The sequence below is a fragment of the Balearica regulorum genome, chromosome 24, assembly GCF_011004875.1.
Source record: "Balearica regulorum gibbericeps isolate bBalReg1 chromosome 24, bBalReg1.pri, whole genome shotgun sequence".
In the NCBI taxonomy this organism is placed as follows: domain Eukaryota; kingdom Metazoa; phylum Chordata; class Aves; order Gruiformes; family Gruidae; genus Balearica; species Balearica regulorum.
In genome coordinates this window covers 7,203,545-7,230,063 of record NC_046207.1, presented here as the reverse complement: position 1 = coordinate 7,230,063, position 26,519 = coordinate 7,203,545, and the positions used below count along the sequence as shown (strand labels likewise).

General features: G+C 41.2%; 1 protein-coding gene across 2 annotated transcripts in view; it reads left to right on the top strand.

Moving 5' to 3' along the window:
- MAP3K3 (mitogen-activated protein kinase kinase kinase 3) overlaps positions 1 to 26,519 on the top strand; it is a 40,536-nt gene that overhangs the window by 7,693 nt on the left and 6,324 nt on the right. Inside the window, exons 4-16 of one of the 2 annotated variants that reach the window (XM_075775387.1) lie at positions 2,821 to 2,861; positions 6,775 to 6,874; positions 8,134 to 8,247; positions 11,666 to 11,786; positions 15,573 to 15,706; positions 16,390 to 16,451; positions 18,057 to 18,124; positions 18,365 to 18,457; positions 19,240 to 19,431; positions 21,072 to 21,220; positions 23,050 to 23,181; positions 23,870 to 23,999; positions 25,624 to 25,801. In XM_075775387.1, the coding sequence (XP_075631502.1) occupies positions 2,821 to 2,861; positions 6,775 to 6,874; positions 8,134 to 8,247; positions 11,666 to 11,786; positions 15,573 to 15,706; positions 16,390 to 16,451; positions 18,057 to 18,124; positions 18,365 to 18,457; positions 19,240 to 19,431; positions 21,072 to 21,220; positions 23,050 to 23,181; positions 23,870 to 23,999; positions 25,624 to 25,801 (1,514 nt within the window). Of the gene's footprint in view, positions 1 to 2,820; positions 2,862 to 6,774; positions 6,875 to 8,133; positions 8,248 to 11,665; positions 11,787 to 15,572; positions 15,707 to 16,389; positions 16,464 to 18,056; positions 18,125 to 18,364; positions 18,458 to 19,239; positions 19,432 to 21,071; positions 21,221 to 23,049; positions 23,182 to 23,869; positions 24,000 to 25,623; positions 25,802 to 26,519 lie in introns of both variants that reach the window. The other variant, XM_075775386.1, reaches the window with a different exon arrangement.

The following is a 26,519-nucleotide window of genomic DNA, read 5'->3' as shown; positions in this document are numbered from 1 at the left end:
GAGAAGCATAATGATGAAAAGGAAACAAGTATTTTTATTTCTCATGCAAAAGGAGGCCACTGCAGTTTAAAGCTGCATAAAGCAGTCTGTCGGATAATGAACTAATGCTGGTCTCATCTTCACATGATTCTGACTGCTTGGGAATACAGACTGAAGATCCAGATGAAAGTAGTCAAACTGAAGCTGATCCAAGAAGAACAGTGAAGGGGATTGTCTGAAAGGACTGGCTTTAGTGAAACTGCAGTAAACCTTGCTTCAGTGAAAAAGGGAACAGCTATTTGCAGGTGTCTGAATAAAGGCAGCATCCTTCACACAGAGGATTGTCTGGAGTTCCCCAGTCGTATGTCACACACAGAGAGGAAAGAAACTAACCCTTACTTGCGTATGGGGATTTTAAGTCTGTTTTCCAAAAGAAGTACTTTTCCCAAGGTAATAAGTGGCAGGGTCAATACTTTAAAGTTTCTCTAGGTTCATTCTACATTGCTAGAGACTTTTTTTTCATAGAGAGAACTATTGCATTGACTTTCTGGTAGAAAGAAAGGACAGAATAGTATCAGTCAGTCAGTGTATGCTGCATATCATTTGAATGAAATGCTTGAATGCAAAAGCAACAATTTCAGTCAAGAATTCTTTGTCCATTACTGTCTTAAAAATTAAATCAAGTAACTTACAGTTAGACTAATGTTAACAGGAGAAGTTGCCTATATTGGTAAAAGAACTCTTTCCACTTACATCCTTATTACAGGCTTAAGCTTTTTGGAGCAGGCTTTAAAGTTCATGTCTGTCTTTTCCTTATGCTTTGTCTGCTCATAATCTACTTGTTCAGCTGGGATCTGGGATTTCCTCGAATGTGCTGGACAAATCTGTAGACAGAGTAGTACAAAATCCTTTCCAAATCACTTTGAAACGCAAATTCAGAGATGTCTTAAATCAAAATCTGTAATTGTTATTTATGATATCGCGTCACAGACAGTCTCTTAGGACAGTTTATGTGACTTGCTTTGAAAAGTGGTTTATATAGGTGATAAGTTCCCTGTTTGCAAAGGAAACAACACTAGATGTTTAACTCCTCTAGGTTCTCTCTGAAATGTAAACACTAAGATCACTTTGAATACCTTCTCTTAGGTCTTGGAAAAACAGACACAAATAGCCAGTGTCTGATCCTTTTGGAAAAATCATCAGGAGATAGATGCCAAATTCCACCCCCCTTCCCTTTGTTACAAATTACAGGTTTGAAAACATGCAATGCCATTGAGAAGGATATTTTAGTTTGCTTAGGTACCAGCAAGTTAAAGAAAGGTTTCCAAAGAGCCCTGAGGATCTTTTAGTGTTGTCTAATTTTAATCAGCGAGAGCTTTGTCATTTAGCTGTTTCATGACCTAAAACATATCTTGAGGTCAGAAACTTAATCTGAAAAATTACTTCAATTTAATCCAAACAGTCCTGTTTCGTTCCCTTAGACTGGGCTACTTGGTTTAGCCTTCCTTCCCTGAAAATCCCTAATACAAAGGATCATTCCTCCATCCTTTGTGTCTGAGAAACGGCTATTTTATCAGTAGTTGGGTGGTGAACATATTTTCTATTTTATTATTCCTATGCGTTTTGTTGCATTTTTCCTTTACTGTTCAATTAGAATGAGTTCTCTAGAATTTGCTTCACTTTACTGTCATTCTAGAGTAAGTTCTTTCTCTTCCCACATCTGAGAAAACATCTCTGGTAAAATTCTGTGTAAATTACCCACCTGCAGATGATTATTGCTCATTTGCCATGATAATTCTGTACCTACAGTACCGCTGCAGGAATACTGTGTACTCGCAGTGATTGCACGCGTCCCTTTGAACTGCATTCTTGACCACTAGGCCTGCCAGATACTTCCTCTAGCTAAAGAGCATTTCCTGGCCACTTTTTTTTTTAAGTTCCTAGATGTATGATTGCCTATTGTCTAAGGCTTTCACAGATGGCTTAATCTATTCCAATCACATAAATTGTGCAGCAGAAATTATGGAACCTTATCAGAGCAGATTTTTCCCTTTTATTTTTATCTTTGTGACCTAAATTGGGATTTGAACTTCGATCTCCAGAGTTGAAAGTTCGGTGTGTTGACTCTTCTGTGCCACATAGCATCTTCTGGGTTTAGAGTGAAATGCGCAGGTTGCACGGTCAGTGCTTTTAACCATCTGCCAGATACGAATCACGACCCCTTTGCACTTTAAAAGATGACACATAACTTGTTTGTAACTTCATAGCTTGAGTTTCAGGGGCTGAATTCTTGCAAAAGCAGAGATTTAGTTTGTGTCTTAAGAATAAGGAATGTAGTACATTGCCTGTATCTCTCTGTTTTTGCCTTAGAAGAAAACATGCTTGCTCTGAGAATGCACGAAAAAATTAGCTTCAGTTCAGATCAGTATGTTGTTGGACTCAATTTCAGATTTTTGTGTTAAAAATGGATGTGTTTAAAGTGTTAAAGTGCCATGCAGTTTTAAAGATTTTAAAATAACTTTAACTTCCCTTAAAGTATATTTCAGTGTCCTCTGTTTAAGTGACGATTAATAAAAATTTTACCCCTTTCCTTCTCTTTCTCCTTCAGCAATTTCTCCATCCCTCACAATGCTGTGTTCACATATCAGCTGCTTGTTGTCCACAGTTTGCTTCAGCTTCCATGGAGAAAGTTATCAGACTTGGGTTCTTTTGAGGAGTTGATGCCTGCTGCAATCACAAATTGACCTGCTTTGTGTTTGGGCCTTAAAAATCATAAGGTTGTGTGTTATTATTTATGCCAGAGTTTCATTGTGAACTGACCGTTTGTTCTTTCTTCTGCAGAATGATGTAAGGATAAAGTTTGAACATAACGGTGAAAGACGGTAAGTCTGTCTTTGCTACTTTGATTCTTTACTTAGTAGAATTATTTAGTCATTAGTAATTTAGGTTAAATGTTTTGTTGGCTTCACTTTCCTTGCTTCTGAATGAAAACCACACAGTAAAGGCAACAGCAAAATGGGTCAAACACAGCTTGGTTATTTTTAAAAATCAGTGTGTCATACAACACTTTCCTTTTGATTTATTTTCATAATAATTATTTGTTAGTGAATCACAGTAATATTAAAAAGCTGTCCAGCCTGAAATAAATTCAGCCTGATAGTCTTATTTCAGATATGTTCCCTATTTGTTTCATTTAACTAAAACCAAATGAAATGGATCAAATTAGTGTCATTCTTTTCTAGTTTCTCACTTCCTGATGACCTGTCACTATCACTGTCCTGCTGTGACTGAGCAACAGATACAGCAAGGGAAAATTTTTTTATTGGTCTAAAAGTTCCTTGTTATTTCCTCTGATACTTGGTTTTGAGACACTTTCTTTTACAAAAAAACAGAATTAACCAAATTAGCATTTTTGGTGTTTACAGTATTGTTTCCAGTAGGTAGAATTGCTTAGACATTTCAAAGCAGGTCTCAAAAAGCCCCCCACCATCTACTTGAGAGGAACTCTTGATACTCTTACAGCTCTTCAGTGGCCCTGTGAATGTACAGGAAGGCTCCAAGCTTCTTTGCAGCCTCTTTGAGGCTGCTCTTGAGCTCTCACTGAGGGGAAAAAGCTATCTTGATGTCCAGTTTTTTGGTCTTGGTTCTTTTTTTTTTTTTTAAGAACTGAATTGGATTGTAAGCATGAATTTATATGCTACTCTTCACAGACATCCTCTGAGAATCCTTTGGTTTCTTCCATCCCAGACAGTACTTTCAACACGTAGTAGTTCACGGTTTCAGGATAAAATGCAAATTTAATGTTGATAGTACAACAGTGCAAGTTGTATGTAGTGATCCTAATAGCCTGTTAGTAGCAAAGGCTACTGACTGAGCTGCTTAAGCTCCTCTGTCAAATTTAGGGATTTTCGTTAAAACACAAAAGCAGAGGCATTCTTTGTTGGTAAAGCAGGCAGTAGAGAATAATTCACAAAGTCTTCCTCAGAAATCAAACTGTTTCATTCACTGAAGTCCTACATGGTGAATTCTGTCACTAAAAAAACCCTGACTTTTGGTGCTCAAGGAGAAATTTTAAAAGTAATCGTAGCTGGGATCTACTGCCACCTTTGTCAGCCAGATCTTCTCAGCACTCTGCTGCGTCAAAGGCATTGTGTGGGCTACAACAGAGCCACTGTGCCGCATGTCACAACTTCTAGCGATGCTGTGTTAGGACAAGGTAACTCAGAAGCAAAATCTTGTCACCACAGTCGTATCATCTTGCATGTCTTCTGCCTCAGTACATTTAAGATGGCACAGAGCTCAGGGGAGAAGAAAGGGTTTTTTTCTGAAGTAACATTAAAATGAAAAGGTTGATTGTGTGTTAGTCTAATTATGCAGTTACGCTCGCCTGAATTCCCCATTCCCAAAGTGGTATGCAGTTACAGACAGCAAGCTTGCACTGAGAATGTAAGTGTGTGTGCTTGGTTTCAGAGGAGCTGCCAGATCTAACCACAAATATTTAAGGTGGTCAGGCAGGAATGGGCTCCTTAAACCCTCCAGTCCATGATTTTGTTAGAAGAGTGCACAAAGTTTTTAAACTAATAGAATTTGTGGCACCTGAGAACAGCTCTGCTTTTTAATGCATTGAGTGTAGAATGGAAGCCTTTATAAGGGACTTCAGCTCAACTGAGAGCTAAATTAGGTTTGTATGGTGCCAGAGGACTATAATTTCATGGATGGGTTTCTTAGTAATATGTAGAAAATGTTATTGTGGGCTGCTTTTTAACAAGGACAATTATTTCTAAATAGCTGAATGTTGTAGGTCTGGTAGCAAGATGAACCCTTCCTGGGAAGGGGCTAAGGAAGCCAACTAACACCAGAGCTATTTAAAACAAAAACTGCATATCATGAAAGGATACTGAGTGCTGGCGAAGCAGCCTGGATGGATGTTTTGGAAACAGCCTTCTGTCCAAAGCATGGGTTCAGCAAGAGCTCATGTGAGCTTCCCCAGAGGTAATTCAGGGTTTCACTGAGCTGAAAGAGTTGCCCCTGTGAGCAAGATAGGTCTTGAATGTCTGTGGTCCATTCAGATCTTCCGATTTCCTCCTGATGGCAAAATTGTTATGTGATGCTAAGGATCAAGCTTTTTGTGGCAGTATTTCAGCTATGCCAAAGCGGAGTTGTTTCAAGTTGCAGCAGTGGGGTAAGCAGCTATCAAAGTGGTCTAACAGTTTTCAGAACAATGGTGGCTGGCTGCTCTGCCCCAGAGCTGTTTGTTTAACTTGCCGGTAGTGGAGACACAGTGTGGTCTCGTGGCCCATGGAAGCAGATGGTGAGAAGCCTGGTTGCAGGAGCCCGAAGGCAGGAACAACCAACCATCTGGGCCTTGAGCAGCAGAGAGATGAAAAGTGGGTTTCTGAGCAGTAGACATCCTTAGTTTGCTGGAATAGTGAGTTGTAAACTATATTCCACTAAAATAAACAGTTTTAGATGCTTTGCCGGAACTTCATATTACTACTTTGCCTAAAGCATTAGAGTTTCTATTCCAAGGTAGGCAGAACAGTAATAAAAACCCAACAAAGAAAACTATGCTGTCATTTTCTGAAAAGCATGCATGTGCCACAGGATTCCGCAGAGTTCCCTGGGATGGCTGTGCCCGTTGCCATTTTGGATTTCTTGAAGCTGTTTGCGTATGTAAGCCTAAAACTCCTGCCATTCAACTGGCGAGGAAATGGCTGCATGCTAGAACGAGGGGTTTAGTGTGCCATGAGGGCTGGGCTCAGGGACAATGATCAGAAGAGTTTACATCTGCACATCTTTTGTGGGTCAGTCAGTTGGTGAAGGTGCCCAGAGGTTCATTGCATAGGAAGAATACTTGTGAGGGAAGAAGCATGAGAGTATGAGACTGATTTGCCATATATGAATATTCTGTTTTATGTGAATATTCTGAATTATTGGAAGTCAGCTGTGCCACTGCTATTACAGCTGAAGCAGTATTTAAGTTTTAATCTATTAGGCCTCTAATTAAAAAAAAAAAGGCAATTTATTTAAAGCAAGCCATGAGTGACAAACAGTTGCACAGTTACAGTTAGATTTGACTTCAACTCTTGAGAAAAAGCCTGTGTTGCACAGGATGTAAAGGATAACTGCTGAGACAGTGTGTCTGTGATTCAGACGTTTGAGTTGAGCACGCAGAGGGCTTAATGTGGAGATAACATCACAGGCCACCTTTGGGAAAGAGGGTTTTCAGATTCCTGTGTGTCCTCCTGCTGATGTCTTCCCTCAGGAGCTCGGGACTAACTTTGCTGTGGGAATGTTTGTTGAAGCCTTTCAACTGGAACACGTTTTGGAAATTTTTAGGGAGAGAGTTTTGAGTTCAGATATTGGAGTACTTAAACCAAATACTTTTTTTCTTCTTTGGGCCTTCTGCAGCTTTTAATTCAACTCTCACTGAATGTATTTGTTTGTGTTTTGTGCCCGAGGCAGTATTCTTTAAGCCAAAAGTGCACAGGAGATTTGTATCCTGTTGTGTGGAAGAAATTTATTCAGTAAAGGATACTTTTCTACCCGGCGACAAAGGCATTCTATTTGAAAACTTCAGTTGAATATGGCATTTGGACAAACCATTTGGAAATGGACCAGAGATCAAGAATTCCTTGCTAAAATAATTAATATCAGTTCAAATTAGAAAGGTTCACTACCTGCTTGAGGGTGAAGGGAGAACATTCAAATGTGTTTTTAATGGTTCAGCCATCTAATTTGATTGCATTGTCAAGTATATCTCTGAATTCAATCAGTGATTCTCTTTTGTTCCAGAATTATCCCATTTGTCCGTCCCGTGCGCTATGAAGATGTGCAACAGAAAGTGAAAACAGCCTTTGGCCAGCCGCTGGACCTCCACTACATGAACAATGAGGTACAGAGCGTTGTATCAGCGCTCGGAACATGTAACACTCTATCTGGATGACACCTCCTTTCCCCATCCCAAATTCTGTACCCTTAAATTTAATTTTCAGTTCTTCCCTGTAATATGAACCATAGCTGAATCACTCTGGTCCAGAGGAAGACATGCTGACACTGGCAAAACATCACAGTGATGTGTGTACTGTACAAACATCAGCATCTTGCTTCCTTATACTCGTATTGTTTGGGAGACTGTCTTGGGGAAGTAAAAAAAGGTATTTGAAGTATTTTCACTGTTGAAAGCAACTATTGCATGCCAATATATGTACTGTCTGAGGACTGCAGGCAGTCCCAGAGTCACAGCTTCAGCTGCCTGAAGTCAGAGTCAGTATTGTTTGTGTTTGCCTGCTGACCAGCAGCAGCCATCTAGCCATTTGTAACACATTTACCTCCTGCTGGCTTCAACACTTCTGCTTATTGCCCAGCTATGAGGTGAACAAGGGGAGTTAGAGAACAGGGAACATGGGGAGTAGCATTTGTCTCTGAGGAACTGGGTAGTCCCTGTTAATAATCAAAAGAATTTTGTTGGCTTTCTCCCTCTGGACACCCTGGCTTTTTCTTGTTTTTTTTTTGTTGTGGTGTTGCCCTGCCACCATTCAGGACTGCGTCCCTAATGAGAGAGATGCAAAACCCGATTCACCAGTAGGAGTTGGACAGCAATGAAAGAGGTTCTTCTGTGTTAATAACATTCACGTTTCAAGATGTGAGTGGGCTGTAGAATAGAGGATATCTGAGCATAATTTCATGAGGTCTTGCTAGCAAGTTTTAAATTCTTCTTTGATTCCCTGTTTCAAAGTCTTAATCTTCTTCTTACAAGTCTCTCTCTGCAACCCAATTTTCACTCGATCGTTAGATCTGGATTCATAAGTATTCTGAGACAGCGTTCCCATCAGGGAGTCAGGGGCCTGTCTCTGACTTGTTCTTTGCAAACAAGTTCAGGTAGCAATTAATGTTTTTGTGGATGGTGCTTTAGAGAAATTTGCATAGGGTCAGCCATTTCTCTGATGGCGTGGGAGGAAAACAGTGTTAAAAAGGACAGTAAGACAGTATTGTAATGAAAATTTGTGGAATAACTGAGCAATCGGAAGCCTATCTTATATTCTGATTATTTTTTTTCTTTTTTCTGTAATGTTTGTTTAAATACCTGTTGTGGAAGTAGACTTATTCTTTCTGTCTTTTCTAACGAATTTTTTCCTGTTCTTTATTTTGCAGCTGTCTATTCCTTTGAAAAATCAAGATGACCTGGATAAAGCAGTAGATCTCTTAGACCGAAGCTCTAATGTGAAAAGCCTTAGAATATTATTGCTGTCTCAGGACAGAAACCATGTAGGTAACAACTTCTGTAACTGCAGCAAAATGAAGGTTTTTACCCTTAAGTCTCTGAAACATGATGGTAGCCTTATCTGAGAGTAACAGCATTAAGTAAAATCAGTCTTCACAGACACAAATGCATATGTTTATCCTCTTTGCTTTGGCTTAGCTACAGGTATCTCTCTCTCTCTCTTCCCCCCCCCGCCCCCCCGGCTTCAGCCACTGTTCAGGGAGTAAAACGTTGCAGCTTTTTAAGCACTAATATGAAAGCCATTTTATATCAAGTACCAAATGATTGTATTCAGAAAACACTTAATGAGTTTGATTCGCAGAGATAGCACACTGTTGAAAGTGCATGTAATTATCTTGCCTTGAAGAAAGCACAGGTTGTCCTTGAAGACAATCTGTCAGCACTTTTTTTCCGTAGATGAGAAGCCTAAGGACAGATCCCAATGATTTTTCAGTTCTGTAGCTTAATGCATTGAATCTAGCCTTACTCTGTAGAAACTAAGTTGCTTTTAGCTAATAATGGTATGTTCACACCTAAAATGAATTTAATTGTGTCTTGGTTCACTTTCCTATACCACCGGTGGCTGTGGCAGTGAGTGTCAATGTAGCTTGCACTTTTCAGCAGAAAAGATTGTAACATGAGAAGCAAGTTTTTAAGTCAAGCTCCCAAAACTGCCCATTCTGGATGGTGAATTGAACTGCGAGATGAAGGGGGCAAAAAGAGTTCAGAAGTTCCCTTATTCCTGATCTGTGACTGGAGAACTTTGCTCACTCAACCAATGTCTTTTTTTTCTTTTCAGAATTAAGGTCATACAGCTTCTCAAGCCAAAGACATAGCTTAAATATCTGATTTGCAAATTACCAAATTCTCCTGAAGAGTGTAACACAAAAAGTTACTCTGTCTGAAAAGCCCTGTTGGTAGAAGCTTGGTGATCTTGAATATTCATCAGTATTCAAGTTCTGCAGGCTGTGAGCTCAAACTCTTGAAATAATCACACCTGTAATTCTTGGAACTGTGAGGAGAACTTAAATACACTCCTCACTATTTTTGATAATCTGTGTTAATAGAAATACAAAGACCTTCAGGAGTGCTAACAGCCCATTCCCAAATGACTGGAAGCCAAAAGCTGGAAAGGTGTAGGAGGGGATGATGCTGTTTCTTGTCCTGTGCCCTTTCCCTACGCATTTGTTACTGGCTGTTCTGAAGACAATACTTGGCAAGGCGGCCTTTGGTCTGACCTAGCGTAGTCAGACTTTGTTCTGTGTTGTCAGGAAACAGTCTGTAAAAGGTGGCCTCAACTTTTGGTATAACACAGTAAAACAATCCTCTTTTACAGACCTCTCTTAATTTCAGTGTCTTCAAACTGCAAACCAGATGTTAAATGATATTATCTAAACTTTACATAAGCCGCCTACAGTAAACACTTAGTAAATCTCATCCCTACACCAGCCAGTACTGTGGTGTTGTCCTTTTATTAGCTGTTTTTTCCTCTTTTGCTCAAAGCAGAAACAAACAGCGAAGTCTTCAGTAAGTGCCACTGTTTCCCCCCTCTCCTCCGACTTCCTCTTCAGCTCTGAATTGCCTGAGAGGAGAGCCCTACATGTGATAAAGCAAAAGCCCACAAGTCTGAAGGAGGTTTCTTGGCTGCATGATCTCATCCCACTGAGGGAGCGGGAAGCATTATTTTTCCTGAAGTACAGGATGCAGATTTTGTTTTGGTTGTGCTCTTTTCTTTTTCTGGGGATGGAAAGGTAATGCCGTGACTTTGGCACAAATATGTATATAAAACAAATTAACTTTACAGCAGTAGCTGTGTGACTAGTACTGAGAGCCTGTGTTTGTGAATAGTGTTTATATTAATTTTCTTGTGCCTCTTTCTGTGGCTCATTTGTGCTTTCTTTTATCAAGCAGCTCACTTCTGTTGTCAGTCCTTTCTTTGTGTTTAGAAACTAATGGGAAGAACTGGTTAAGTTGAACACCTAGAGTACTAAAACCAGACTGTCCACATAAACGGTGTGACCTCTGCATCCTTTATTCAGCTCCCGTGAATCTACTTATGGTAGAGTTTATGTAATTTAAATCGGGCTCCCTCCTTACTCTGTGCAAGGGTAAGCGCTTATTAAATCAGCAGCTATCCTTTACATTTTGATTGTGTGGCCTCACACCTTGTTTGCCAATCCTCTTTAAATAATTTTCAGAAGACAGAATTAATTTTCCTTGGTATCTCTTTGGTTCTGTTCATGTCGATAAAATAAGTGCTTTACAAGCATTAAATTCTGTAACACACAAGAGGAAGGGAACGTTACATCCTCTCATAAAACTAGGTACTTTGGGACAAGAGATTAAAATGGAAACTGTCCAGTAGTACTAAGCACCTGCTTTGACATGCATAGGATCTCATTTGCTTAGGGGAGGCTGGCAGTTCACAGTATTTCAGATGTTCACACCTTAGTGCACCATCTGTAGAGAGCTACTGTCCTGTTGAGTCCTGCGTGGAGAGTGCGCAGAGGTGTTTGCTGCCCACAGCTGAAGTCTCCTTATTTCCAAGGGAGCAACCCTCTGGAGTCAGAAGTGCCCTTGCAGTTTCTTATGCAGAGCTGCGTGTAAGAGCTGCACAAGGGGGGCACTGGTCCTCCTGGGCAACATCCTGCTGCCCTAAATTGCAAACCATACTGCAGTTCCTTTTCCTACAAAGCATGCTAGAGTTACCCCTTCCATCTTTCTTCTAAAATGGGGGAGAAGTCCTTTGACATGTCTCCTGTCATCCCTTTTCCTGCTTTGAATGAGATATCTGAAGGCACTGTGGAAAAATGATCTTTGATTAGATTATGTCTATGTAAGTTCAGGGAAAGTTGAATAAAAGCAATACAGGCAGCATTGATCATGGCATCTCCAAACTCTTTGTGCTCTTAAACTCTGTGGAATTTATTTTCACTTAGACGGTCTGAATTGTCAGTTTGCTTTTTAAAGATTGTGGGGAGTCAGGGTGCCATCTAACTGCTTCTGAAAGAGTGCAAGATTCGTAATTTATCTCTGGCCAAGGTAGCTGATAGAAATTGTAGGTTCTTCCGTGTTCTGGTCGCAGTGAGTGATACGAGCCCCTTCCTGTGGGTGTCATAGGTAGCTGCTAATGGAAGACAAATGTGGAAACTTGTAAATCCGGCACTCAATTTGAGGCTGGAGGGTAGCATGCTCTAGTTGTTCAACTCCTGTTTTACACCATAATTGTAAAGCTTGCTCATTCACTGCTTTTATTGTTTGTGTTCTGTGAAGTTAATAAGATCACAGGCTCTAGAGCTGTTTCTCAGCTACTTTCTTCCTACTAAACATAACGATGTTTTTGAAACTGTGGCCAGACTGCTTGAGCTCCTCAGTCTCATTTTATTTTATTTTATTTATTATTTTTTTCATTTTACCCAACAGACCAGTTCTTCACCCCATTCTGGACTGCCCAAGCAAGTCAGGATTAAAACTTCCCAATCTGTGGGGGATGTGAACACACCCTATCAGCAGCCAGAACCCAGAAGTAGGCATCTGTCTGTCAGTGAGTATTTTTGCCCCTTCTGCTTGTCTCTGTTTTGTGAAAGGTATCTTTGGGCACTAGTGTTTATGGTATACCATAACCATAGTGTTTATGAAAGCCACTAGAAATTGAAAGGTTATTCTAGGACAAGGCAGTTCATTTTCAAAAGCTCTTAATATATTTACGATAGAGTGTTTCAAAGTTCCTTACTAAGTTGTTGAACAGCTGAGGAGCTGCAAAAGGGGATGTCCTAAAGCCAGATTCATTGAGGCTAGAAATTTGGAAAGCTTATGTGAGTCCATTAAGCTTTCTATTTTGATTGGCAATTTCAGTTCATGAAACCTAGATTTGATTTTCTTTTTTTTAATGTTGGGCTTTGGAATCTATCCTCACTCCAGTAATCAAGCATTTTACTAGTAGCACAGGAATTGCCACTGCATATCCAACCAGTGCCCTCCATACTGAGTTCCCTAACCTTTCACTCTTGGAATTACCAGATGAGTAGAGCACAAGGCTAATATCAAAGGTGACTGGCAAATGAGAAAAGTCAGAGTAATATGTACCTTTGTCTCCTTGCCTTTGTCTTTCTGTTAGTGAACTCATGTTTAGTGGAAAGGTCCATGTAAGACTCCTGTAATTTTTAAGACCTGTATCTCTGGTAGATTTGTCTGAGTCATCCCAATTTCTGTGTTATAACCCCTTGTATAACTATGCAGTACTATTCAAATCTGTGGTTGAAGGATGCTCAAAGCTGTCAACATTTTAGATGAAAAACTAAAACATCTGAAACTGCTTCAAAGATTTAAGGGTCAAAAAAAAAAAAATCTCTGGTTTAGAATCTCGCTCCTTGGTGTGAAACTCTGTGAGCACTGAAAGAGCAGGAAGAAGGTGAGCAATTAATAGAGATCTGCAGTATGAAGGGTAGAGCCTAAGAAGGTGTTCTGTGTAAATAACTTTTGCTTTAGAAGTGAGAAAAGATAAATTTTGCTGGAAACAGCAGCAGAGGATGGCTGTGTTTGTTACAACAGCTATTTTAGGGCTTGTCAGACCTAACGTTTCAAATGGCAGGTGCTGCAAATCACAAAGGCAGTACTAGGAGCTGGGAATGCCAGAGTAGTTTTGTTTCCAAGTTCTAAACCAGCTCCCTCTGTGGTTCAGATTCATTAACTGTGTAAACTTGAGGCATAATCGTTACAGGATTTTAGATCATTATTCACAATGCAATCTTAGTGTCAAATAATAAATCCTATTAATCTAGAACAGACAGTCTCCATAGTGTGGCGGGGTCCAAATCGGAATCAGATCCACGCTGTTCTGACCAAAGGTAATTGGGAGAGGAAGCTCGGTAGAGGAGGACTCGAGAACTAGACCAGTAGTTCTCAATACCTGACTTGTCCAGAAAACCTGCTTGTATCCTGTCTAGTCTGCTGATCTGCTTTTATACAGTTTACTTTTGTGAAGTAGCAAAGAAACAAAAAAAAAAGAAGTGCTGAAAGCTTGTGAAGTACGTGACTGAAACTGGGACAAAAAGGGTTTTCCCATCCTTTCTAGTTTGAAGTTAATATGCATAAAAAGAGCAACATTCCTCGATCCTATGAAGAAGGCAGCAGTATCCATGCATATCTGAACACCACATTTCTTTTTTCACAGACAAATTCAATGCCAGATATATTTTATTTAAAAAAAAAATCTTTCTCCTTTATTGGCATTCTAAGGTATCCAAATAACGACGCCAAAGCTAACAGACTGTACCGAGTGTCTGTCATGGGTAAGCTGTATAGTAATAAGGGGCCCCTTCTGTATCCCAGTTGTGCAGGCTCTTTCCTCTTATCCCAGCATCTTACGGATGCTTCCTGATTAGCCTCTCATTCATCAATCAAAAAAGCATTGGTTTTATTTTCTGAACATATCAAAGTACCAGACTGTTACATTATTAACAGGTCTAGAAGAGTTCCAGTTCTGTCAGAGGTCTGATAGTAATTTGGCAATAGCTCATTCTTAAATCAATTTCTTCTTCCTTCTCTTTTCCTATCTTTGATTTGGAAAAGGAATGTACCCCTGTTTCCTAGCATTTCGGGCATAGAGACATTCCTATTCATACTACGTCATGCAATGAGTCTCGAAAGCAGCGTTCAGCAAAAGCTGTTTGCATGCAGGAGATATGTCTGTGTAGTTCCTGTCTTCTAAAGTGGACGGGCCTCAAGCCTGCTGTCACCAATTCAGAGGTTTGGTAGTAAAGATAACTTTTATTTTAAAAAAAAAAAAAAAAGTTGGTAAGCATTCTGGCAGCGCTTGTGTTTTTTCCACTCACTTCCTTTGATATACATTGATTTAGTACTGACTTCCTTTTCCTGCCCAGTGATGGTGGCCTTTCCACAATAGTGTCTGGGCTGATGCCAGCAGGTCTTGGGCTCCCTTCAGCCAGCCATGGCATTGTATCGGAAAGAGTGAAAGTGTGCTCCGGTGACTCAGTGCAGCCCCAAAGCACGCTCTCTTGTTTATCTCCACGCCACTTGGCTTGTAATGTCACATGAGCCCCACAAAGCTACTTGGAAAATCAGGTGGTAGCTCTAAGCAATAGATTTTTTTTTTTTTTTTTTTTTTACATGTAGTTCACCCCTCCATGCACTCCAAGCTATGCCAGCATTGGGGGTTTTTTTTCCTTCTGCAGTCCTCTGAAAAGTGTGTGCACTGATTTTCGGTTAGCTTCTGCCAATGTTTGCCTTCACTCTCTTTATTACAATAAATTCTGTAGAAAATATTTTCCTTGGGAGAATATTTGCTGATCTTTACCCATCTTTCATAGCACCTGAGTACACACAGTTAATTAAAGACAGCATCGTAAAGATCACAGCTTGAGAGCTGATCTAAAACGCTGTCTCTGACTTCATGAGTGACCTTGAGCAGATTGGCTGGACCACAGCATTGCTTGGAGCTCACAGTTTGACTTGGTGGGAGCTGCGGGTGGATAGGTCACTGCAGAAAGGGATTTTGTATCTTCCTGTTTCTAAAGTATCATCTGTCATCATCTTTGAGATCTGCAAGGAAAAATAAATCCTACATAGCACATCAGAAACTCTTTAGGTAGCACCATTAACAGATGAGTAAAATGTTTTTCTCATCCTTTGGCCCCTAAGCATACTCTCTGTCCATCTAACTATCGCCTGTAATTAACAGAAGTTGCAGAATTGACTTCCATGTGTTTTCACCCATACTAGTCATACAGTTTCATTTTTCACACAGTAAACCACAAATTTTGGGGTTATTTACAAAGGTAACCATGCTGTCATGGGATATTGAATATGCTCAGTGTATAGTTAGCTCAGCTGATGATGAGTAGCAGGGATAGCGCTGCCACTCAAGGTAAAGGATACTAATTGAGGCAAACTAATAATGAAGGGAAGAAGATTGGTTACCCTGACAAGTGTTTTGTTTAGAGGAGATTAGCAGTGAAGTGAAGTTTGTGCCCAAAAACCCAGGATTCCTGGAGTCCTCTGCCTTCCCCGAGATGCTGACGGAGGTGCTCAGAAGGTTGAGCAGAAGAGGTTACAAATAGGTGACTGCTCTGTTAGGAGCTGCCAATAATCTTGTAGTGTCTAAAATGGCAGTACAGGTGCTCATCAAACAATTTGCTCTTTGACATGGCACCTCCTGGTTGCATTTCTTTCCAGACTGTAACACTCACTCAGAGCTGCTGTGATCATAGAGATCTAGTGTTAGAGGTGAATATCTGGATTTTGTGTACGTGCATGTGCAGACTCATTTCAGTAAGCATAAATATCAAAAATGTCCTTCTTTCTGGCCCAGGTTCCCAGAACACAGGCCGAAGTTCACCACCTCCTGGGTACGTTCCAGAGAGGCAACAGCGCATTGCTCGGCAGGGTTCCTACACGAGCATAAATAGCGAAGGCGAATTCATCCCAGAAACCAATGAACAGTGTGTAAGTACGAACATTAGGGTGAAAAAAAGTAAGTCCGGCTGTAAAGGAACTGCCTGCTGCTCTCTGGGCCCTTTTTTTCACTCAGAATATTCACCAGCTGTAGTTGTATTAGCACCTACTGGTACTGTTTTGTTCATTTAAACTATGCTTCAAACTTGTTTGTAGTTGTGTGAGTTCAAAGCCTTTGTTGCCCTAACAGAAGCAGTTACCATGCATGTTGGGCATTCTCTCCTCCACCTCTGAATGAGCAGTATCGGTGTGCGTCGCACATGTACGCTCAGGTTTCCTATTGCCAGGTTCGTGTGACCCTCTTGCATTTGAAACTGCACTCTCCATTCAAAAAAGTAGGAAGTGAGGCCAAAGGGCGACGTGCAGGTGGAGGCAGCAATGCAGTAGCACCAGCAGAGACTCCTGAAGTCAGCTGGGATCAAAATGCAGCACAAGGCTGACTTAAACTTTCATTTTCACAGCAGAGTCCTTTGACACCTGAAGCAATGGCTCAGATTTGATCTGTCCTTAACAATTTCTGTGGGACATAAAGGGAAAATGTACATTCTAAATAGCTTTAGACTCTACATCTGGACGTCCACCAGACAAGCCGTAGTGGACTCTGATCCTCTTGCACACCTCTTCTAGGCATTAGGCTGAACTAATATTGCCATGTGATTTCATTTGTGTTGCAGATGCTGGACCCTTTAAGCAGTGCTGAAAACTCGGTGTCAGGAAGCTGTCAGTCCTTGGACAGGTCAGCAGACAGGTACAAACGTACAAGCTGGTAGGAACTTACGTGCTCAAATTGAAATGCCAGTTGTACTTATACAAAAGTCTGTTTTCCATCTCATAAATTTTCTTGGAGAGAAATAGGAACTTACTTCCTACCTATATCCCAGTATATTTCTTAGAGAGAATTAACTACGTCTTAAGGCTGTTTTATTTTCTGGCAAAATCATACACCAACAAAATGGTGCTTCAGTAGCTCTGTGTTATAAATAAAAAGTTCTAAAGCATGCTGTCAGTGTGGATCCTAGACTCAGAACATCTGGCTGCAGGGTATTTAAATCTCCTTTAGACAAGGCTCTACTTGTTCATTTAAAAAAAAAAACCAAACTATTCTAAGGTTACAGAAATAGATCATTACACTAGATTTCTATGTCCTACAAGATATAATACTAATTCCAAAGGTAAATAGGGGAGCTCTTCTTTTGATGAAGAGTTTGTCATAGTCTGATGCTCAAGATCTTTTTCTTCCCTTTCTTTGCTGTTGATGTTGCTTGAGGGTGTTGGTGGGCAGCCGTAGGTCCTAGTAACTTGAATAGCAACTCTGGCTTCCCAGCACCTGTCATATTGGGCTTCAGCACATTTTTAAGATTCCTGTAAGCTGATTCCTGTAGGTAGTAGCGTATGCTTTTATGTCAGGCACTTGAGGTTTGGTTTTGTAGCCATTCACTTCCTCCAGTTTATGGAGTTAGAAGGAAGCACTTACAGTTAACCTGTGTATATGCATGCATTCATTTATTTGGGGGTGGAGATGTTGCTGATTTGTTACCTGTCCTCCTCTTTCCCTGCCCTAAGTGGAATATTGAGGGGGGAAGCCTTCCTGGTTATTCCTTGTAGAAGTGAGCATTGTCTGAGGAAGCTGTTATTCTTTGTGTAGTAGGAAAGTAATCTCATTTGGGAGTCTGAAAGCTGTTATCAGGCTTACTCCATTTACAATGGTTAACAAAAAAAGGGTGCAAATAACGTGGCTTTGGCACAGGTTGAGTTTGTGTAATCTTTTAAGAGATGTTAAAGGCTTTCTGCCAAACAAGGGACCATACTTAGGCTTGCCTGAAGAGCCCTACTTACTGGGAAGAAATGCAAGGGATCAGTGTTATAAGCAATGTTTGTGTTTATGCTCATCTGCCGCTGGTAGAGAGGAAAGTGCACAGTTTTCATGAGAGGAGCTCTTACCCCTCATGGTAAACCAATTGGGACAGTGGTCCCCGTTTTCCACTGCCCTGTGAGCAACATGCTGCAAGCAGCACCCTCTTCTGCTCTTCCTCTTAGCCTTGGTTTTAACCTTCTATTTCACATGGCTGAAGAAAGGGGGTCCCGAAACACAGCCTGGGGAACTGCTGAATAAATGGTGGAAACTGAACAGAAAGAGTGACTGCCCAACATTGGGAAATAGTCTGGTTAGCTGGGGCTTAGCCTGGCTCCAGCTTTGCAGACGTACAGTGAAATCAGTGCAGGGACACAGATGTAAGAATCATTGTTACCAATGTGCAAATGTATTAGCTTGTATTTGAAGTCCTTGTAGGGTTTTTTCCAGTAGATAGCAAAACTTATTCTTGCCTTCTTTCTTTAATAGTCCTTCTTTTCGGAAGTCACGGATGTCAAGGGCACAAAGCTTTCCTGATAATAGACAGGAGTTCTCAGGTATGTCAGTGTCTAGTATGGAGATTATTTGATCTAGATGTTTTCTGCTCTTTGCTGGCTACCCTATGTATTTTCTGGGATTATATAAATAGAAGAACTGGGGATATGTCGATTGAAAAGCAATGAAGTCATTTATTACTCTCCTATTCCTAAAAACCACCTGCTGTTACAGGAAAATTCTGTCACTAGAACATGTACCTTTTGAAGGAGCCTCACTTCTGTCTTTGCATCTCCTTCCAGACCGCGAGAATCAGATATATGACAAAGCAGGGAAAGGTGGGACCTACCCTCGGCGCTACAATGTCTCCATACAGCACAAAGACTACAACGATGGTGAGTTGTTTTCAGACCTTCTATTCCAGGCTTGAAAAAGAAGGTGAGACAATGGCAACCTCCAGGGACAAGCGTAACTCCTAGTTGAAGAGTCTGGAAGTGCCCTGCTCCTTGCAGTTGGTGCTGGAGTTAATGCTGCTATGCATGATGCCACATTTTCATTGCAACTCAAGATGGCTGTTTGTAATTCCTTGTTTACTTTGCCCTTTCTGGGGATATCCAGGCTGATCAGTGACTGTTGGGGTTGAGCAGTGGACACAGTTATTACCCTTGGTGATATATAGTGGGTTCCTACCTCAGGGATTCATTATGCTTTGCTAATTCACAATGCAGACTTACTTCTTGGTCTTCTAAAGATACCAGTGACTTCAAGAATCACATCTCTGCTAGTCAGATGGCTTTGTGGAAATGAGTTTCTCCAAGTTCCATCAGAGGCGGTGCACGTTGTCATAATCTTTGTTTGTGGCTTTTATTTGCAAGTCCAGGCATGTTATCTAGAAAATCATTCTGCCTGTGTGGTTGTTAACAAGCCTTGGAGCTTGTGTGGTAGCCTGTAAACCAGGCGCTTGCTTTGGAAGGCAAGTTCAGGTCTTACACTACTGCACTGAGGGCATCACAAAGTATTCTCTCATTTTTGCATCTTGTCTGTTTGGCAGTAGATTCTACTCCATGGGAACAGAACAGAACATGGTTTTTCTCTCCCTTCTCTTCATTGCTCAACCTCCAGCAATTACCTTCCAGTTGTAAGCATGCTATTTAGAAATTATACTTTTTTTCTCCAGGCCGGAGGACGTTTCCCCGGATACGGCGTCACCAAGGGAATCTTTTCACCTTGGTCCCTTCAAGTCGTTCCTTAAGCACTAACGGAGAAAACCTGGGCCTGGCTTTGCAGTACCTGGATCCCCGGGGACGCCTGCGGAGTGCCGACAGTGAAAATGCCCTTGGTGTGCAGGAGAGGAACATTCCCACCAAATGTAAGCAGTCACCCTGATGATAACTGGGGAAAAGCCTCCCGGGGTTGCAGGCAAGAAAGGCTTTGAGAGACGAACTCCAGGTCCAATATATTACCATAGCTTAATTTTAACAAGCCATTCAAAACCATGTAATTACATGGCTCTGTTTTGAGACTGGTCTGTCTTAACTGTAAGTCGTCTTTTTCTTCTAAGAATATCTAGTCTTGCACTGGGAGCTGGTCTTTCCTTTAGAAAGCATTGAGAATTCAGCAAAGAAGTAAAAAAACCTGCAAGTTGATTGGATCTAGATGATCTACAGGGTTCTTAAGAGTCAGACAACCTTGTTTATTTTTTTGATGCATTAACGTTTGTAGTCAGGCTTGTAGATGACAGTTATTTTATTAGTTAAGGGCTGTATTTATTTCACTTGCTCCTTAGTAGAAAGATTTACTTCTGTATTAATAGCATTCCTGAGTTGGTTTGGGGGGGAACTTTATATTATAAAAAAAAAAAGAAATGGAGCATAAATCATTACTGATGAGCTTCAGCTATCCCACACAGTAATTTAAGGATCAAAGTGAAGACATTAATGCAGCAGAGTAAGCAACGCACTAAAACACCGACTGGCAGTAAATCCGATTAAATTAGACACGGCAAAGCTAATCTCTCAACTCTTCTGTATTTTCATACTGTCCAGATGGCTGGTTCCTGTCTTTGTTTTTAGAGTTTCTTGTTAGATACAACATAATTGGATGCATTGCACTGTGTGAGTCTGGTAGTGTCGTTTTCAAAGTTAGAGCTGAAGTACTGGTCTTTGAGTAATACACTTTGCTTTTAAGTGCAGTCTGGAAAACTGGGCTCAGGTGTTAATCTCTGGGTCAGGAGACTGCTGCTTGTGCAACACGCTTGCCAGTGCAGTAGAACAATGAGAACTCATAATTCCCTGCTGATGTAACCTGCTGGGGTATCGGAGGTGGCTGCTTTAGCTGGTTCTCATGCATATTTTTGTTAGAATCTAATTGTTCAGCAGGTAGATACAGGAAGATACCTGCACTGTGCTTATATGATGGCCCCTACCTTATCAGTTTCTAATAGGGAATTATGACTTCTAATTTTTTCTGCTTCTAATAGCCTTGCAGTGAAATCCTTCCCACAGGAGAAGGAACCCCAAACTAACCAATGGTTGGCAAAGAACTCAGAATTTATGTCCTTCAGGTTGTTCCAGAAGTTGTTCCCAGCTGGGTGGTTTTGATTTAGCAAGGCTGATCAGCTCTTCTTCATCTGATGCATGTAGTAACTACACATCAAGGTTGGAAGATGCCGATTAATTGCTGCACCATCTCTAAAGATAGCGATGTTGTAGAATCCACCCTGCTGGTGGAATGAAATTTCATCAGCCTCAAAGAATAACTTGTCTATAGTATATCTCTCCAAAATGTTTTGCAGTTTCATTTTAATGGGACACCAGTCAGCGTGAATGGTTGGATTCTGTTCAGAGTTTTGCCACTAACTCCCTTAGACTGGGAGAGTGCCTCGTGTCTGTTTCTTCAACTGCAAAATACCTGTTTCAATCCCAGTATGATGGGCATTGATCTTTTCAAAGATCACCATTATCTTTAAATATTATAATGAAAAGAGAAATTATTAATGTTCTTTTTTAGCTCCGAGTGCTCCAATAAACTGGCGGCGAGGAAAACTGCTGGGCCAGGGTGCCTTTGGTCGTGTGTATTTGTGCTATGATGTGGACACGGGCAGAGAGCTTGCAGCTAAGCAGGTCCAGTTTGACCCAGAGAGTCCTGAAACAAGCAAGGTAATTCTCATCGCAGCTTCTAAAATTCATTATGCAGACCTTGAGATCCTGTAAAGTGCTCGTATCTGTCTGTCCTCGAAAGCTGGCATCTTATTTAGTTTGTACTAGGGTTTCAAGTCATGCGGAGAGGAATAGGAGTCATTTAAAAATTACTTTTCCGTATTATTAACTTCAGCCTGAAACTAAAATCCATTTTCTGGCTTCATTTTTGGCTCTCCCTTCTCAGCTTTTTGGTTTGTTGCCAGGTTACTTGAGGAATACTAGACTGCCCTGTGTTCCTGGTTAGGCATGGATGTGAATGAAACTAAACCCAGAGAGAGACTGACTTTTTTCTTTTTTTAAACAAAAAAAGCTGCATGCACTTGCAAAACCCACTCTGTGGGCATATGTGGTAGGCCCTGTATCAAGCATATTATTGGTTTCTACTTCTGAATTCTCCCTGTCCTTAAAACAAACTGAACTGTGGTGTGTAAATTAATCAAGAACAGTGATGTGACAAAACATTGGAAATAGTGGAGACGGAAAGGGGCACCTTGAAATTACAGGTTAGCACACAACTGCCTGCACAGTGGATGCAGCTGGAATGGCTGTTAGCTTCTTTGCTAGTGTTTTAACAATGTCCCGGTTTCCCAATATTGAAGAAATTCACTTTGAGCTGGAATAACTGATCCGTGAAGATTTAATTATTCTGATTTTATATGGGATATCGGTGCCAAGATAAGTCCTAACTTGGTAAGTTCTAAGTTATACCATGTCTCTGTTGTAAATCAGACAGTAACTCTGAGCCAAGGAAGAAGAGGCTGGAATGTATTTTGAAGGCACTGAAACTCCAAACCTTAAAACTATCAGTTGGCCCGATTAAACAACTTCCTCTGGTTCCATGCACCTCTGCAGCACCCAAGTCCTTGCTCTTGAAGAACTGCACCCTCTCCCAAAGCGAGAGAACTGGCACCTTCCAGTGGCAGGAGTGGAGAGAGTTAAGTGGGACTAATTTTGGGGAAACCATCATTCCTTTTTCCATAAATTCTCATGCTCCAGTACCTTTGATGTTCAGCCTGTTCATTCCCTGGATTCAGCAAGAACCTGATACTTTTCCTGGGCAACAAACATCTCTTATTCGGTCTGAAATTGTTGGATAGCCTTTTTGTCTTTGCGCTATGATACCCTGTTGTCTGTGGCAGGAATAAAGCAGAGAATCAGTTTCATGTGCATAGCTGCAGATTCTTTGAAGTAATTAAGAGAGGAAGCTGTTTCTAAGGTTGATTCAAGTAAAATCATCAGTGTGAATCAGAACAGGCCTGGGTGAAAAAAGAAGTTTAGGAACTCTTAGCTCCTGTAGTCTTGCTCTCTAATGGGTTGAGGTTCCTACAGAAAGATTTGTAGTAATTCTGTAACTGTGTATTCAGAGCTTCTTCTTAATTGAAATGAATGCTGCCCTTAGTTTAGTGGTGAGAAGTGAGGTTATATCTGTGTTGTGCATGAAGAATGCTTTCAACCAACTTGGCTAAAGCCATTCAGCTGACAGAATCAAGAAACAAAGTTTTTCTGGTACTAAATCCATATATAATCCATGATACTTCCTGTGTTCTAACTATCAAAGCTTCTGCACCAATACTTTCCTGCTTATTATAGGTATTAATGTGAAGTATTGGTAATGTTTGCCTTTCCCAAGAGCTAGGTGAGCCAATGCCATGGATTGGTGAGCCAATGCCATGGATTGGACTTCTTCAGTGTAGTAGTGGCCTCACCCTTACAGTGACATAGACAGATTTATTAGGATGGAATATTTCCTGGGGCTGGAACCTTACTTTCTCCTTCAACATCCATAGGAAGTGAGTGCCCTGGAGTGTGAAATTCAGCTGCTGAAGAATCTCCAGCATGAACGTATTGTTCAGTATTATGGCTGCTTACGGGATCGAGCAGAGAAGACCTTGACCATCTTCATGGAGTACATGCCAGGGGTAAGAGCTGACACGAGCAGCACAGTTGCAGATCATAAAGTGAGAAGGCTGGTTTTGTTAGTTGGTTTAGTAGTTACTGTGATTACCATAACTGTGTAATCCGCCTCTTAAGTATGCCCCTTTCTCATTCTGGCTTTATAATGCCAGCACTTTCCTTTTATTTATGCCCAAACCACATCTTTGGGGTTTTTGGTAGTATCTCATGCTTGAAATACATTCTCTTCATTAGTCACTAACACCAGTTCTTCAGTCTAAATTTGTTCTAAGAAAGTACTTCAGAGCACTTGGGCCAACTTGTAAATCAGGCTAACTGAATTAGCAGAGTTGTATCATACAGCAAATTAGGCTAAAACTGACCCTGCAAGACTTTTGACCCAGATCACTCTGCTGAACTATTTTATTGCTTGTCTTCACAAGCAGTTGTACCAGCGCAGCTCAAGGATGGAGGAAGCAGACAGAACCTCCTTAAGCTATTTTTGCAGTAAAGCATGTCCTTGCTTTTCTTAAAAGGGGTTTCACAGGGCAAGATGCTCTGAGCGCCTCACAAAAAGGCTTTAGTAGAGGCCAGAATTCATTACTGTGCTGTTGGGTGTATAACACAGTCACAGCTCATGGCAATTGAATGGAGACCGCAAGATTTGTGGTTTGTCATTTCTTTGCCAATCCCTTCTGTTTGCTTTTGGTGCAGGGATCAGTGAAAGACCAGCTGAAGGCGTATGGTGCTCTCACGGAAAATGTAACCCGGAAATACACTCGCCAGATTCTCGAGGGAGTCTCGTACCTTCACAGCAACATGATTGTGCACAGGGACATTAAAGGTAAGATCAGTTGGTGATTTATGTATAGACCACGAGCTAAAGGAACTCTGAAAAAGAAACCAAGCGTTAAGAATTCAGTATCGTGGCTGGGGCTTCTGAACATTGCTTTGCTCAGTTATCCCTTTTTGGTCTTATATCCCTGTGTAGGCCTTAGGGAAGGTTGTGTTGAGGGCTGGGTAAGGGAGGTTGGGCTCTTCCCTCTACAGGACCTGACAGCATGGCAGTTGATTATAGCAAGGAAGACTGGAAGCCTCTAATTCTTAGGAACACTCCTCTGTAACTCCTCATCTTTCTGTCATACCCCAGCAAAATGAGGCTGAGTTGCCGCCTGCCTTTTACTGCCACCCAAGACACACTCATTTCCCTATGGATTCCCATCTGATTTCATCTCTGCTTGGCCAAAGTACCGTTTTTCAGGTGGTAGGCATACCAATTTGCCATAAGAGCTCCATGCCTGCTCTCGACAGTCCTGCTTACCTCAGGCTCTTGTGACCATCCTGCCTCCTCTCTGTAAGACCGCTAATCTTCCATGTAGAGCCTCTGGGATTAGTCCTTAATCTTCCTCTTCCCAATATAACCCCATGGAGCCAGCCAGTCTCCTTAAGAGTTAATGTCAACATATGTGGCAGACACCACACACATTTTTCTGTGCTCTAGAGGGACCAGGAGGGTTGCTTGCTGCAGGAAAAATATCCTCTTGTTCCTGCCTATAAATCTTCATTGCATCCCCTCTAGGCTGGCAAAGGGAAATGAGCTGCTGATTCCTGAATAACACCTTGTATGCTGCTCATGTGGTGCTCTTTACCAAATGATTTCCTACCTGGTGGGTTAGTCACTAGTTTGCACCCATCTTCTAAGCCAAACTGTTAACTTGTCTCCAAGGTGCTGGGTGGACAGACTTGTTATTCTGAATTCAGCTCTTCCAGTGGGGAAGTGAAATGATAAAGCATGTCCCAGCACAAGTGCATTTTATTTGAGGACCAAAGGAGTTCACATAGGCACATACCAGATAATGGCAATACGGGGTTCTTGATCTTGTTGCGGCTTTGGAGGAAGAATTGTTTTTCGTGTCTAAGCCTTAGTTTGTGTCCACATAGAAACTAAGCTCTGAAGTTTGCTTTTTTCCCTGGTGCTTCATGTTCAGGACCTCTGACCGAGTAAAGTGGAGATTGACTTGTTTATTGTAGGAGTTCGAAGTGGTTTAATTAGCTACATCTGTTACCCAGCTGACCAGAAAGCAATGATTATACTCACCAAAGCAGCATCCCAATAAAATCCTTTTCTACACAGCTATGTACTGTCTCAGCCGTTGGCCTGGGGGCCCTGCATAGGCTGTTTACAGGCAGTGTAACAATGACAGTGCTGACTCAGCTCTTGTTTCCCTTCCCCCTTCACTTCCTTGTGTTTTTCCCCTGAAGTTTTTCCCATTTGCAGCCATTAGCAATTGGCTTGTCTACAGCCTGAAATAAAGAAATGATGTTTAGCAGGTCACCTGAGGCTTAATGGGGAAAAAGCCATACCATGAGCATGGGTATTTCTGGGTTGGATATCAGCTCTGTAGGCTGCGGATCCAACAGCTGGATTGCATGAAAAAAGCTGTCTCAAATCTTTGGGTTTTGTCCAGGAGCCAATATTCTCCGTGACTCTGCTGGGAATGTGAAGCTTGGGGACTTTGGGGCCAGCAAACGGCTGCAGACAATCTGTATGTCTGGAACAGGCATCTGCTCTGTCACTGGCACGCCATATTGGATGAGCCCGGAGGTGATCAGCGGAGAAGGCTATGGAAGAAAAGCTGACGTATGGTGAGGCTTTAACTTTCTGTCCATAGATCAATTTACAGCTTTTCTGGAGCAAGATAAGACATACACCTTCTCTCAGCCAAATATCCAAAATCAGATTTTGTCTGGATCAAAAGTTTAAGGTGAACTGAAGTAGTTGATTTGAACTCAAGACATGACCTGCTGCAGGTTGTGCTTTGCAATGTCAACACACAGCTGCTCCTTTAGTTTTTCAGGAACAATTTCTAGTTGTTCCTCCCTCAACCTGATAGCTGATTTTCTATTTTCTGACTTTTTCGTTTGAGGTTTCCATCCTTCTTACATGCCTTATAAGAGAGAATGAAGGTTGTTTAGGGAGCATCCATTCATTTTGTTATAAAATGAGAGATATGCTTATAACACTGTGGAAATTAAAAGAATAGAATTGGAGTATGTTGACAAAGCTTTAAAGGAAAGATGCCCAAACCTGGAATAACATAGAAGATGCAGGTCAGATCAGAGGTGATCTGAAGTATGCATGACTGGAAACTGTAGCCATGCTATTATTGGCATAGCCAAGAAACAGTCTCTATCGGGAGGAAAAAAAAAAAAGAAAAAGAAAACAGTCCTGTGTCAAAATGTTAGTTTTGGAGGCCTGAAAAGGTGGGATGATAAACTAAATTAAACGACCACAACAAAAGGTGTGTTTGTGTCTCCACAGTAATGCAAAGCCTGTGCAGTTTCCTGTACAAGCAGTGAGTGG